Below are 16,145 nucleotides of genomic sequence, written 5' to 3' on the forward strand. Positions count from 1 at the left end.
CGAGCATATAGCCTATGTGATTGATCACCAAAAAAAAAAATAAATAAATAGTAAAAATTTATGAAAACCATGTACTGGGAGTCCAGTTAGACAAGAACGGACATATCATAATGATTGACATGAAGGTCACGTGGTACAGTTGAGGTGAGAAGTGAATGTCACTCAGTAGGCATTACTAAAAACCGACTATAGTAGCATTCTGTGTATTGCCGCCGCAGCATGCTAAAGGTTTACCGCGAATTTCATTTTCCCCTTAGCCAACATCAATTTACAAATCTACCCTATTTATTGTAAAGTTTAAGACCACTTTTAAGAAAACCCATTTGGTTTAATAACTGTAACAAAAATGAAACAAAGACCCTGTTACGGGCCACAAGTGTTCACCAAAAGGATGATTATTTAATTCCATATGCTAATGTGCAATTTCTGAAGGAAGGAGGCAGTATATTTGAGCAACTGTGTAGCAGTAAATGCTTGAAAATGTTCAAAAATGCTTTTACTAATTTTTTTAAAATTAGTTATAGAGAGACTAACACTTCATTATATGGGGTTAATTTTACATGTAATTTCGTTTCAAGGTGCAATGTTTGGCGAAAAAATTCGTAATATAGAGAAATTCGTTACATAGAAGTTCGTGATAGAGAAGTTCCACTGTATTTCATATTCTGTGAATCCCTTCACAAAAATTTGTCCACCCTGGAGTCACTTATAAGCTAGTGGAAGAGAATCTAAAAGTCGTTGAAGACCAAAAGACTTTCCATCCAGTGTAAACAGGTGGTTAGGTATTCTGCCCATGATTTAGACAACCTTCACAAGACAGTGTTAGACTACATTTGAATTATTGTATTCAGGTTTAGACACTGCACACCTAAAAAAGACATAACATTCTGAAGAATGTTCAAAGCAGGGTGACCAGATTAGTGATGAGTGAAAATCAATGCATATATAAAGAATGTCTTAAGAGGTGGGGGGGGGCTGTAAAGTTTTACAACTAAACATCTAAGGGATGATCTGATTGAGTAAATGAAATGAGGAAGGTCTGTTTGCCCTCATATATGAGATGAGAACCAGGAGACACAAATAAAATATCAGAGAATATCAAGGTTGAATCTCATGAAGCCCATAGGATTCAGTGAATCTCATTGAATCCTATGGGCTTCATGAGATTCAATCTTGATATTCCTCTTGTGGTTAAGCTAAATACGGATACCTCTGAAATAACTTAATGGTATAATTAGCATTAGCAGAGGCATATCATGCAAGAAAGCAAGCTTAAACAGCATCAGCCAAAAAAAAAAAAAAAAAAAAAAAAAAGAAAGAAAAAGAAAACTTCCCATTTCACCCATCCATTCACTCCAGATGTTTGTCTAGTTCTGCCTTGAATTTATTTAAGCTGTCAGCTTCCACAGAGGCAGATGGAAGTTTGTACCAGCAATCAGCCACCTGCTGGCTAAAGGTAAATATTCACACATCTATTCTACAACTGTCTTTCCTCAATTTGAATTTATGTCCCATCAGGTGATTAATCTGGACAAGAGAAAAAATCCCATTAGCAATTGAGCTTGCTCAAACCATTCAAAGCCTTATTCACCTAAATCAGATCACCTCACAGGTGCCTAGTCTCCAGACACTGCAATTTGCAGAACTTAAACAATTCTTCATAAGATCAGCCCTTTGTTCCATTCACCAATCTCATTGCCTTTCTCTGTACTCGTTCTAGCAGTTCTACATCATTTTCTAAAAAGAGACCCCCCCCAAGACCTATCAGGGTGATTCACTACCAGTGCGACAAACTTGCAGGAGGTGTAAGGGGCACAAAGACGAATCAGAATCACATAGCATTGCAGGGTCCGAAATGCCTTCGTCATGCGGTAGAGGACGTTGAACGGGAGGTCACGTGAACAGCGATCCCGCTGGAAGTCAGCATTTGCGAACCATTTCTGTTGAAGAAACCAAGTAACAAAAGTCCTCCGGAGTGGATAATCCACAGGCTCCAATGATTGGACGTGTTGCAGATGGTATGAACTCATTTGGTTTGTTGACAGTATCCTCCATACAGTGGATTGGGAAATACTCAATCGTTGGCCTATCGCTCGAGTACTCGTACTCGAATTGCCTTCTGCAAGACATAAGACATTCTCCTCATTGTCTGGCGTCCTCGTTGTTCGCTCTCGATTCATGGTACCTCTCGTGAAACAACCAGTCTCACGTAACCTTCTGTGCACACGTGCGAAAATCTTATGATGAGGAGCACGCCTGTGTGGCAAACATTCCTGGTACAAGCACAGAGCAACGCGCCCATTACAATCTGCAGCTCCATACGCGAGGTGCATGTCAGCCAGTTCAACGCTTGAATACTCATACATCCTACTGCCTCGGGAACCGGTTTGCAAATGCTGACTTCCAGCGGGATTGCTGTTCACGCGACCTCCCGTTCAACGTCCTCTACCACATGATGAAGGCATTTCAGACCCTGCAATGCTATGTGATTCCAATTCGTCTTTGTGCCCCCTACACCTCCTGCAAATTTGTCGCACTGGTAGTGAATCACCCTGTATACAGTACTCAAGGTGTGGCCTGACCGTTGCCTTGCACAAGGGGATAATCACCTTCTTATCCCTGCTATAAAATTCCTGTATATCATTGACAAAACTCCATGACCTGCTCTGGCAGCCTGTCTGCACTGTTCAGAAAACTTCTTACCTGACCGACTGCACAATTACTCCCAGGTCTTTTTCATTCTCCACCATCCGAGTGTACCGCACAGTTAGTATGTTACTCTGGTGTTACTGCTACCTATATGCAGTACTTTGCATTTGTCAATGTTCAACTTCACTTGCCACCTCTGAGCCCATCTGCTCAACTTTTCTAGATCCTGTTGCAATAGCGTACTGTCATTAACAACCCTACCAACCTTCGTATCATCTGCAGACTTGGACATTAAGGCTGATATACTTTTATCAATATCATTAATAAATACAGAAAACAACAGTGGGCCCAACACCAAAACCTGGGTGTTGGTGTTGGGGCAGGCAAAGGCAGTAATAACTAATTTAAAGAGCATTAGCAACTAAGGCCATATTGCTCCAGGATTTGCGGTGGTCATTCCCTGACCTTTCCGCATCCTCCGTATTTGGTGGTGATGGGCTCGAACCCCGGTCTAATCAAGAAGCATGTGCTTCTTGATTAGACCGGGGTTCCACTAATAACATTAGTCCACGAAGAGCAATGTCCATTGATTAGCGTTCTGTGGTCTCCCACTTAACCATCCCTTTATCCATTATAGCAGCTTACCTTTAATGCTATACCTCTCCAGTTTGTACAGTAGTGTTCCATGTGCAACAGTATCAATATCCTAAAATCCAAGTATATGATATCAGACTGTTCAGATAAGACCTCCCTTTAACAAACACATGCTGTCTTAACTATTACTGCAGTCTCGTCTAGATGATCCTGCAATGCTTCTTTAACCAGTGACTCCATTATTTTCCCCGGAACACAAGTTAAACTAACAGGTCTGTAGTTACTTGTGAACCCCCCCCCCATTTGCGAATCGATGTTACATTTGCACACCTTCAGTCCATGGGGACCTCCCCTGAGTCCAAGGTAATATAACTGGATAGATCCCGTCCACCCCAGGTGCCTTCCTTATGTTTAACTTCAACAATTTCTCCTCCACTTTGACCTCAGCTATTAGAAAATCACTTAGTTCCCTGTTAGAATTTGATAAACATCTGGCATTCTCCTCATTGAATAACTCCTCATGTGTGAATGTAGATGCAAAATACTCATTCAGTTTATCAGCTACCTTAGCCTGATCATCAATAGTCAGCCCATCCATGTTAAGTGGTCCAATCTGATTCATCCCTTTCCTTTTAGAGTTTACATAAGTAAAGAAGTCTTTGCTGTTTTTCTTTGCATCCTTTACCAAAGATTTCTTGTAATCTGCCTTTGCCTGCCTAACCTCCTTTGTGACTTGATTACAGAAGCTTATATCTGCCATAGGCTTCTGTTTCACCTGATAATTTATATGCATCCCATATATTTTTCTTCTCTGCCATGAGCCTTGTTAATTCATCTGACATCCATTTCGGCCTGAACCTTGAACGGTATTTCTTAGTTGGAATGAAAAGCCTAGTAGCCTCCAAGATTAAGTCCTTGAAGGCTTTCCATTTAGAATTCATCTTTGGTGACATCAGTTGATCCCACTGTATAGAATTTAAAAACTCTCTGAGACCCCTGTAGTCACCTTTGCGAAAGCAAGAGCCCTTTGCTTTAGCCTTGATGATAGTTACATCTTTAATTAATTCCCATATCAGTACATTATAATCACTGTCACTCAGTGGTTTCTTTATCTGCAAATTCTTAATGCATGAATAATCACTGCTGATAATCAGATCAAGAGTATTACTCACTCTGGTTGCCTCTCAAACGTGTTGCTGTAGAAAACAGTCATCCAATAAATCCAAAAAAGTCTTGCTAGTGTGCGAGTGACCAACCCACAAGTTCCAGTCAATATCTGGAAAGTTAAAACCTCCATTATAAGACATTCTGGTTTACTGGCCCACTCTATTTCTCTGCACAGTTGCTCATTGTACTCATCAGGCCTATATTGTTGGGAGCACTATGACTCCCAACAATCCTGGAAATGGCGCCTCTGTAGCCAGGTGGGAAGGAGCAGCAGTGCGTAGCACATGCTTCTTGATTAGACCGGGGTTCGAGCCCATCACCACCAAATTCAGAGGATGCGGAAAGTTCAGGGAATGACCACCGCAAATCCCAGAGCAATGTGGCCTTAGTTGCTAATGCTCTTAAAAACCAAATAACACACAAACAAACAGTCCTGGAAATCACATTGCCTTGCTTTCTATGCTGCTGCTCATTCTGATAGAACAGTGCAAGAATCACTTTTGCCTCTGCCTGTGGCTACTGTTAACTTTTTAGTCTGTCTGTCCTCCCCCCACCAAGCTAGCAGTTTTCCAACCCACCTAACACTGCCTTGATGCATCAGCAAATATTCTTGCACCCTTTCTATTTAAGTGTATCCCATCCTATAGAAGCAGTCTCTCCTGCCAACAAGCACAGACCAAGCTGAAAAAAAATTCTATCCCTCGATCCTTGCACAATCTCTCTAGGGCAAATTGATTGACAAGGCTCTCGTCGTATACTCCATCCTATCGTGTCTGGGCAGAATTGGAGACACTTTCACATTCAACCCTAACTCGCGACTTTTTTCAACATTGACCTGTACCTGTTGAGTAAATCTGCAGATCTCTTGCTCTTAATGTTATTAGTTCCAACATGTACAACAATATCACCTTTTGTGCCCTTAAAAGGTGATATCTGCTCTGCAACGCCATCAACTTTTGCTCCTGGCAGACATGCATAAAGAATCACTTCCGATAATCAGATCAAGCATATTACTCCCTCTGATTGTCTCTCAAACATGCTGCTGTAGAAAACAGTCATTCAATAAATCCACAAAAGTCTTGCTAGTGTGCGAGTGACCAACCCACAAGTTCCTTTCAATATCTGTAAAGATAAAATCCCCCATTATAAGGCATTCTGATTTACTGGGCCACTCTGTTTCTCTGCACAATTGCTCATTGTACTCATCAGATTCATCAGGACTATAACACAGTCCTTCTGTCAATTTTGCTTTCCCAGTGCTTATGTCACACCAAACTGATTCAGCATTGCACTGTCCACCCATATCAACTGGATGCACTTCCTCAGATTTTTATGTTTCTTAACTAACACTATAGTCCCATCCTCCCTTCCTATCCTCTCTTTCCTTTCTGAACTCATTGTACTCCACCAGTTCCAATCCTGCATTCCTTATATCTGTGTGACATCACTTCTCTGATATCCCAACAGTGTCTGTCTTTGGTGTTTTGATCAGCACCTCAAATTCATCAAATTTATATACTCAACTCCTAGCATTGGTGTACATGCAAGTATACATGCATCTGTTTCTGCCCTTAGTTACCCTAACACAGCTCATGTATTTACTTGTTCTGCGATGACTTCCCAGCAGTCCTTGAAATCCCCATTGGAATGAGTAACACCTTGTTTTCCGAGCTGCTATTAATTCCAATAGAAACAGTGCAAGAATCACTTTCATCTCTGCCATTGGCTACTGTTAATCTCTTAGTCCGTGTATCCCCCAAGCTAGAAGTTTTCCTACCCGCCTAACACTGCACTGATAGCATCAGCAAATATTCTTGAACCCTTTCTATTTAATTGTATCCCATCCCTGTAGAAGCACTCTCTTCTGTTAACAAGCACAGACCATGCTGAGAAAAATTCTCCTCCATGAGCCTTGCAGAATCTCTTCAGGGCCAAATTGATTGACAAGGCTCCCATCATATACTACCTCCTATTGGGTCTGGGTAGAACTGCAGACACTTTCAAATTCAACCCTAACTCACTCCTTTTTTTTTTTTTTTTTTTTTTTTTTCAACATAATCCATTCATGACCTATAAAATAACTTACTGATAAAATCCATGCATGATTTAAGGACTATGCTGGTTTCTGTTTTTTGAAGGAGCCTTTCTTTTTATGTATTAATTATCAAAAATATACTAAACATTCTCAAATTAGAAGTTTTTGTTCCTGAAAATTATAATCTGCAGGTGTGATAGCAGCAGTTAATGTCTTCTCAACCCTTACATAGTACTAGTTTACTGTAGGTTCTAATGAACTTTTCTGTTTCAGCTTATCATAAATTAATAATAATAAGGATAAGAGAAGAGAAGAAGAAACAAAGACAGAAAGATGAAAACACTCCATGGCATACACTACAGTGACCTCCATCAAGATTACATAGATAAGATGGCCGAGTGGGAGGCTTTTCCCTGAGACCGAAGGATTCAGGCTCGCTATCCAAGACTATAAAATCAACACCAAGAACTACAGGAAATACATTGCCAAGGACCCTGGAGTGACAGATGACACATGTCAGCAATGTCACCTCACCCCAGAAATGATTCAGTACATCACTGTGGAATGCAGGTTGATCACCCTGGCAGAGTACACTCAGAAATATGACCAGGTCACCAGGATAATACACAGATGCTATTGCAAAAATACTAGTTGATCAAAGAAAGTGTACCATATTAAAAGTACAAACCCTAGGCCATACTAGAGACCCCCTACTTACAAAAAAATACTGGGAGCAAGCCATAATAACGGACAAGATAATCCCACACAACAAATCAGACATAACCCTCATCAACAAGAAGAAAATGGCTATCTACCTGATGAACATAGCAGTGCCCAACACCAGCAACCTCCAGAAAACCTATGATGAAAAGATCAGGAAGTACATGGACCTAAGACAGAAAGTCAGATAAATGGCATATGGAACAAGTAATGATCACCCCAATCACTGTCTCTACCACCAGCCTGGTGCCAAAGTGCCTTCATAAGAACCTAGCAATTCTGAATTCCTGTAGAATAGTCAGAGCATTCCGTGACCAATAATAGTAACCGGACATGACAACCACCCCATGCATCTGGTACCAGTACCTATCGCAGGATTGGAAAAACCTATTAAGAGAAGAAAGAGATGGTAATAATAATCCTGACTGATAAGCAACTGGAACATAATACACAAGACATTGCTGTGGTTGAGTATTGATCATCCCACTGGCCTCCCTTGATGGGCAAGACTCAGTCCATCTGAGTCTTACCCATGATCCCAACATGTTCCAACTTTTATACAGTAAGAGCACAAGAAATAACTCAATCCACTATAATCCTTTCTCTTGAAATTGAAGGCGATTTCCTTTAACCACAGGAATTGCTTTTTGTAATGGCCATTTTATGATGTTGTCTTCATTACCTGGTATTGCACTGTCAAGTTTTGGTTGTAGTTTGGATCCTTGTTCAGAACCAGTTGAGCATATTAAAGTCCTTGTACTTTCTCTGAAATGCTGGAACATGTATCGCTCATCCAGATGATGACTCAGAAATCTGTTTCGGCATGGCATATTGCCAGTTCGTGATTTATAATATATGAGATTCAGGTTGAAGTCTCCCTAATAGGTTGTATGGGTCCACTGATTGCAGTTCTGTATTGTCCTTCTTGCTTTTGGTTTCTTTAAAGTGGAACAAGAGGCATTGTGGTGAGTTGTAACATTTTGGTGACTCATCTGAAATATTCTTTATTGTACAATGAGAAAATAAACAGTATTGTTGTATAAGCCCTTCATGGCTGGAAGGCCAGAAGGGCTAATACAACAGTACAGGTTGACATAGAGATTTAGAAATAGAAATGCGTGGCTCATCCCTTTATTTGAGTCATTCTGATGCATGCTTTGAATAGGTATTTTACCCATTGTGTCACATTTGAAGAATGATTTTATTGAGCATAAAATTTGCATCAAATTTTCTTTCAAATTAGGAAAAAAGTGCAATAGCATTCATGAAGTGTAAAAACCACTTTTGGAGAAGATGCTATGTGGCATTCAGAGGCTTTTCAATGATGCGAAAGTTTAAAGGCTTTCAACTTCAAAAACCCACAATTCGGTCACATATGTTCATAATCTGATTGGGAGTGAACAGTGTTTAACTATACTTGAGGTCACTACTGAAATTGGCACTTTTTATGAGATATATCAATCAGTTCTAACACAAGATTTATAATGTGATGTGTTTCACCAAAGTTTATAGCTTGCATCCTCACTGATAGTCACAGAGAGTGGCAAAGTCTGACATGCCAGATCTTTGTCACCATGCTGCTGCTCCTGATCACACTTTGTTTCTTCTGTCATTACTGGTGGTGAATTGTGGGTATGGCTATGACCCGGAAACAAAGACCCAGTTCGCTCAGTGCGAAGATTCAGTCTTCTACAACCCCCAAAAAAGCATGGACAATCTCAATCAAATACAAAGATCGTGCATGCTTACCATATTTTTTACTCTTAGGCTATTGTTTGATACAAATTTTTCCCTTGTGATAAAACATTGAACCACATATACTACAATACAGTTCTACAGTGATTGCATGATGCAGTTCATAGAAAATGGCCAGAAAAGTGAGCTTCGGGGAATTGGCACTGTATTCCCTGTACACTTGGAACTTGCCATTGAAGAATTTCTTGCAAATCATTTCATTGGGTTGGTTCCCCCTCCTGTATTTAGTTCCCATGATTTCCCCCTACCCCTCGCAAGCTTAAAGTCCCCTTGAAAGGCCATAGATTTGGAATGACTGAGGAAATTTTTCAGAATGCAATGCAGGAACTAATTAGGAATTCCAAATGAAGCCTATCAGGAATTCTTCCAAAAGTTACAATATCAAGAAGACAACTTTAAGGATTTCCATCTAAATAGCTTATAAGCTTCATCATTTACCAAATATTAATTCAGTCTCCTAACTTTTTTTTTTATCACATCTCTATATGTTTTTAGTTTTTCACGCAAGAGACCAAAGAGTATGAAGGACCTATATGTTTTGAGGGTTGTTTCAAGGCAGCATCAGAAGATTGTCTTACCTCTACAGGATATGCTGCCATCAATGAACTGTTTACAGTAGTAGTTATTTGTTATATTTATTGATAGTTTCAAAAGAGTTTGGGAACGAGAGTAGCCTGTGCGGACGAAGCTCTTTGACGCTCTTGGAACAGAAGTTTTTCCTGATTTATTTTCTGATTTATTAGCTTAAATTGGCATATTAACTTATTTTCTAGAGTAGCTTTATATTCCTAGTTACGATACTTAGTTTAAAGTTTAACTTAGACAGAGATTTTGTAGGTATTACTTAGTATCGGTAACGGTATCAAATCCACGTGTTAAAAATTGAACGAGAGGTTTTTTTTTTTTTTAACCAAATTTAGTCGATTTATTAACCAATTGTTATATCAAATTATCTTCTATAAGTAGATTATAGACCTAGTCAGGATCCTTAGTTTATTCTAAATAGTTTATTCTCAACTAAATTGAGATAGCGAGATTTGGAAGCTAATCAATACTTACGAGTCCGTAGAAGTACCGTTCGTGAATTCCCGCCATTTTTACACGATAGCATAAGCTTAGTGTAGTATAGTGCATAATATAATATTGTCAATTAATCAGTAAATCTATTAATCTTGATAAACTTTATTGTCAATTAAATTGTACTTTTAACTCTATATATATATATAAAACGACTTAACCATAACAAATAATTAATACATAATTATAGTGGTACACGTGATACGGAAGTTGTATAAAGGGAACTCGTAGAAAACACTCGATACCGAAAAAATAAATATAGCGTTATAATACAGCCTGTTTTGGGATATAACTTAAGGATTTAATTTTGTTCTGAAATTGAAATTTTATTGAATTAAATCGGAATCATGACTCAGACCAGAGCAGCAAAGCAAAAGGCTCAAGCTAATGGGAGTGCTGTGGCTCAGGGGAGAACTGAGGGGGGCAGTTGCCCTCTGAATCACAGTCTTTTAAAATGCACTGTTTGCTTGATGTTTGCGGAGCAGTCAGGTACTGGACATGATACTGCCAAGGGGGATGTCTTTGTGTGTGCACGATGTAAGGAGTGCAAGGAAATCAGGCGACAACTCAGCGTTGTTATGGGCCTTTATGAGAGCTTGAAGGACAGGGTGGATGCCCTCGAAGGAAATAAATTGAGGGGGCCCCATCAAGCTCTCAGCTGCCCACATCAACGCCAGAGCTTGCACTTGGTCATCAGGCAACACAGAGGCAGCCCCCTAGGCAGAATGCGCTGGTCCCACAGGAACTAGTAGTTGTTGGTGACTCTATTGTCAGGGAAACGGGGAACATGCTTTGTAAAAAGGATAGGTGGAATAGGACCAGGGTATGTCTGCCAGGGGCAAAGGTTGATGACGTTGTAGAGCGGATATCATCTTTTAAGGGCACAAAAGGTGATATAGTTGTACACGTTGGCACTAATGATATTAAGAGTAGGAGACCGGCGGAATTACTTAGCAAGTACAGGTCACTGTTGAAAAAAAAGCCGTGAATTAGGGTTGAATTTGAAAGTGTCTGCAATTCTGCCCAGACACGATAGGAGGGAGTATATGATGAGAGCCCTGTCGATCAATTCGGCCCTGGAGGGATTGTGCAAGGCTCAAGGGGTAGAATTTTTTTCAGCCTGGACTGTACTTGTTAACAGGAGATATTGCTTCTATAATTAATAAGGAGGAACTATATTAAAAAGTACCTCTGTGGAGTTGTTGTTCTAAACTTAAATTGGCAAATTCCTGGATAAATATTAAATAATTTAGCTTATTCAATAATTTAAGTCTAATCTGAGCATTTTGTTTAAAAATAAATCTTTTCACTTGTAGAGGCAGTAAATTGAAGTGCTCCTTGTGAACACTTCAATTTACACAGGAAGAACACACTGCATATATATTATTTCCTGCCATACAAAAAGCATGTATGGCAGCTGTGTTCTGAATTCCAGGGATGGCTGCTGAGCACAAAATTAATTCCATGAAAGAAATACCCTAGCAGACATTCAGTTTTCTTAAGGACAGTCTTGTGCTTCTGTCAGGTTTTGCACAAGAAACAACTGCTGTCAACATGTTCTGCCCTAGAACCTTTCCTTACAGGAATGTCGTATCAAGGATATATATTTAGTATTCAACAGAAGTAGCTTAACAAAAAGAATTTTAGTGGGAATGATGGAAGGAAAAGAACAATAGGAATGCCAAGGATAAGCTATATTGAACAACTAAAGGAAAGTACAGAAATAAATTCTTACCACGTGAAAGATGAAGGCTAACAGCACAGCAGAGAAGAATGGAAGGAATTACTGCTGAGCTACCAGTCACAAAACTGAGGCAACTTAAGAAGTAGTAATATATAAGAGGTTTATGTATTCACTTAATATACAAGGAAATTCTTCTTTTCCTGCATATATATTATAATGTAGGAAGGGAAGAATCCTTCTTCCTGCAGCAAATGCCTCTTGTCTTTCTTAACCTCTGTTTGACTTCTTCCTGCTGTTACATGTTTTTCAACTATTTCATCAAGAAGCTCAGAATAATGTCTTATTTTTTATTTTATGTATGGTCTCTCATATATCTTTGAGGTAATTCTTGTACTCAAAATTATAACAGATTGCACAAATAAATATGTGGAATTAATAAAAAAAATTTATATGGTTAAAACCTTACCGTCTTCTCTGTCCAAATATATGGAGTCCCCTAGGAATCTATTTTTTATTAACATTATGGTGATTAATATATTAATCAGATACAAGGGTATTATCTTTGTTATGTGGTGGCTGAAACCCTTCTCATTTGGACATAGATTTGCTAATAGAAATAAATAAGAGCAAATATTGATCAGCTAGTTGAGCAAATTATTCAGCTGTAATCTGAACAATTTGCTCAACTATTTTATCCAACACATGAGGGTGAGAGACACTGAGTGAGAGAATGCCATCAAGAGTGTGTTGGATAAAATATTTGTTTCTTTATATAAAGAATGCTCAAGTTTATAAAGCTTGAATTCTTGTCTTTATTCTATAATGTAAAATGGATCTAGATGGCCTGGGCAGATCCAAATACAATTTTGGTATTTATTTTTTTTTTCTGATAGATGATAGTACACATTGTCCATAAGTCCTTATGCACTTTAAAACTGCAATAACTTAGTTCTGCATAAGATAAAACAATCTGTGAAATGCATTGGAAGGGTAATTTATTCTAGTTTTTAGGATATGTAGTCATAAGATTGTTAAGAGTGAATATGACCTCAGTAATTAGTGATACAAAGCATAGAACAGTTTTGAAATTCCATAAACACGTTCTCCAGTTGAGTTTCAGTTATGGCATTAATTGCTTTTATGATCTTGATACAAAAATTGTTTAAAGAGCAAGGTTTTAAGGAGTAAATTACGCTATTAACATAACCCCTTAGAATAAAGTCCAGTGGGGCAAATTGGGTAAGAGAGAGAGAGAGAGAGAGAGAGGTGGCCAAGCAATTATGCCACTTTTGCAATGCATTTTTTGAAAAATTCTTAAAACATTCTGAGCAAAGTGGCAGGGTGCTCCATCTTGCTGAAAAACCATATTGGTTTCAGTTCTTAATTGTCTTAGTTGAGGAATAAAAAAAGTCCTAAGCGTTGCAAGATAACCATCACCATTAACCACTATTTCTTCAAAAATGAAAGGACCAATTATGTGTTTTTCCCAGAGCCCACCAGATATTTACTTTAGAGGAATCCTTTTTATGTTCGCAGACTTCTTGTGGTTTCTCTGTTCCCCAAATACAGAAATTAACCTTGCCACCAATGTGAAACGTTGCTTCATCATTAAACATTAGATTGACAAGAGATATTATGCCATTTTCAAAGTTTTCATTGAATTCATGACAGAAAGCTAACCTTGCATGGTAGTCTTTTCCAGCAGAATTTGATGAATTTTTAGGGTCCCCTGTGCAATTTCACAGAGTTCCAGAAATGCTTAGTGATTTTTGTGGGCTTTGTTGTAAAGCTTCCTCAACAGATACCACAGTCTCTTTAAACTTCTTCATCCAGTTTGAATTTTTTGTGCAGTTCTTCCTTTCCATAAGGTGTAAATTTTCTTCCAACCACTCATATGGACTTTAGCCCTGCTGGTTAGAAGACACAGTTCACCTTCCCTTGTATTGAAGCTGTCTCTTGTAGAGTAGATTATCTGAAAAATTGAAAATAAAATTAAGAGTAATCTAAATATATTTCTTGACTAAATGTCAGAGTATGAAAAGGCTGTTTAAGCATGGGTAATGCATCATTTTATTATAAACTGATGAGCCAAAACATTATGACCAGCGAGTTGTTATGCAAATCGAAGCAACTGCGGGTGAACTAAGGCGCGGATCAGGACACAGTGTAAAAAACACCTGGTAATCAGTATTACTCTTGTTCTTCAAATGGGAAAGGCAGCGGACTTAAGCGAGTTTGACAAAGGCCAAATTGTAATGGCCAGACAATTGGGTCAGTGTTACTCTTGTTCTTCAGATGGAAAAGGCAGTGGATTTAAGCGAGTTTGACAATGGCCAGATGACTGGGTCAGAGCATATCCAAAACGGTAGGCTGGTGGGATGCTCACGGTCAGCCATGATTAGTACCTACCAAAAGTGGTCCAAGGAGGAAAACCCATGAACTGCCGGCAAGGTGTTGGACGACCATAGCTCATTGATGCTCGAGGTTAGCGAAGGCTCATCCAGATGGTACATGGCAACAGAAGGGCGACTGTGGCACAAATTGCCAATAATTGGAATTCTGGTGATGGGAGTAATGTGTCACAACACACAGTACATTGAACCCTGTTGAAAATGAGGCTGCATAGCTGCAAGCCACTCCAAGTGCCCATGCTAACCATGGTTCACCAGTGACAGCGCCTACAATGGGCACATGAGCATTGAAACTGGACCTTGAGTGATTGGAAGAAGGTCGTCTGGTCTGGTGAATCATGTTTCCTGTTGCACCATGTGGATGGCCAGGTACACGTGCATCGTTTACCTGGGGAAGTGATGGTGCCTGGATGCACTGTGGGACGAAAACAAGCCGGTGGCAGCAGTATTATGCTTTGGGCGATGTTCTGCTGGGATACACTGGGTCTGATCATCCATGTGCCAGGCACTCTGACATCTACCACCAACATAAACATCATTGCTGACCAGGTAAACCCTTTCATAGCAACAGTCTTCCCCTCTGTCTGCCGGTGCTGTCTTTCAGCAGGATAATACGCCATGCCACACCGCCTGGATTGTTCGAGACTGGTTCCGCGGAACATGAGAAAGACTTCCAGGTATTGTCCTGCCCTCCAAATTCCCCAGGCATCAATCCCATCAAGCATCTGTGGTTTGTATTGGAACAGCAACTCCGATCTGCGGCATCTCAAAAACACGGACCTTACAGGAGTTAAAGGATCTGCTGTTTACATGTTGGTACCAGATACCACGAGACATTTAGAAATCTTCTAGCATCCATGCCTTACCAGGTATGAGCTGTTTTGGCTGCACGTGGAGAACCAACATCATATTAGGTAGATGGTCATAATGTTTTGGCTCATCGGTGTATCTCATATTGTGAATACCTTTCATAAGTTGCCTAGGTATTGCACTGCTTCGAATAAGTAATGCTTCTCTGATAGAGAAGTAACAGTAGTCTTCTACTGTTACTTCTGCTACTTAAACTGTTACTTAAAAAATATTGAAAACTTTAATTTTTTTTAATGTCTTTATGTTACTTCAGATTACAGATATTGTTGGAGATTCAGAACTGAAAAGGGAACTGAGCAAAAGGGAAGTCTTGATTGCTCAATTGTTATCTCAAAGTAAGTCAGATATTTTATACTAGCTGTATATTGGCTTAACTTTCTCATAACTAAAAATTTCATTGAATTTTTTCATTTGAATTAAACTTTGAATAAAGCTTTTAAGCTTCATAGGTAGGAAAATCTATTTTAAATCAAGCTTGAGTGGGAAACCTAAATTTGTGAGCCCTTGCAGCTAGCATTGCCTTTCCATACAGTGTGGAAAGACACTTTGCTAATCCTTTTTAATTAATTTAAATAAATTTTTTTTAAAATTATTTATTCATCTATATATTATGATGTCAAAATTATGCACTTTGTAACATTACACAATTTTAAGTGCACAATTTTAATTATTTCATGCTTTATTCCAAGCATAATTGAATGGTAAAGTTTGCCATAAGTGTCCGCTTAAAAACATTTTTTATGAACCCTCTAAAAAAAAAGCACTTGTGCTTTTTAGAGGGTTCATAAAAAAGACCTTTAAAGCTCACAAGACCTCTAAAAAGCACTTGTGCTTTTTAGAGGTCTTGTGAGCTGGAACAGTAGTTTGAAAAAGGCTGTAAGCATTAGAGGGTTCATAAAAAAAAAATGTTTTTAATATCAAACTTGCACAGAGATATGTTCTTGAAAAGAATCTGGCTTCAATTTTACACTGTAAACGGGATGAATGAAACTTAAAATACCATTAAAACAACTTGTAATATATTAAATCATCTGGCTGTGTTGATGTTAAAATCATCAAATAATATCAGCTTTGGATTACTCCAAAGCTGATATTTTTTGATGAACTTTTCTTTCCACATCATCAGAACTGGTAGTTAAAGTTTGCCAGTTTATTCACACTTGGGTGCAGAAAATGACCATTT

At 38.9% G+C, this 16,145-nt stretch overlaps 1 protein-coding gene across 3 annotated transcripts in view; it reads left to right on the top strand.

The window, feature by feature from the left end:
- The window catches only part of LOC150091707 (uncharacterized), a 191,953-nt gene that overhangs the window by 111,836 nt on the left and 63,972 nt on the right, over positions 1-16,145 (top strand). For all 3 annotated transcript variants that reach the window (XM_090376518.1, XM_090376511.1, XM_090376502.1), the window contains exon 7: positions 15,216-15,297. In XM_090376518.1, the coding sequence (XP_090232644.1) occupies positions 15,216-15,297 (82 nt within the window). The remainder of the gene's footprint in view (positions 1-15,215; positions 15,298-16,145) is intronic.

This window comes from Mastigoproctus giganteus, chromosome 1, assembly GCF_048544385.1.
Source record: "Mastigoproctus giganteus isolate SK-2022 chromosome 1, ASM4854438v1, whole genome shotgun sequence".
NCBI classification, from domain to species: Eukaryota; Metazoa; Arthropoda; class Arachnida; order Uropygi; family Thelyphonidae; genus Mastigoproctus; species Mastigoproctus giganteus.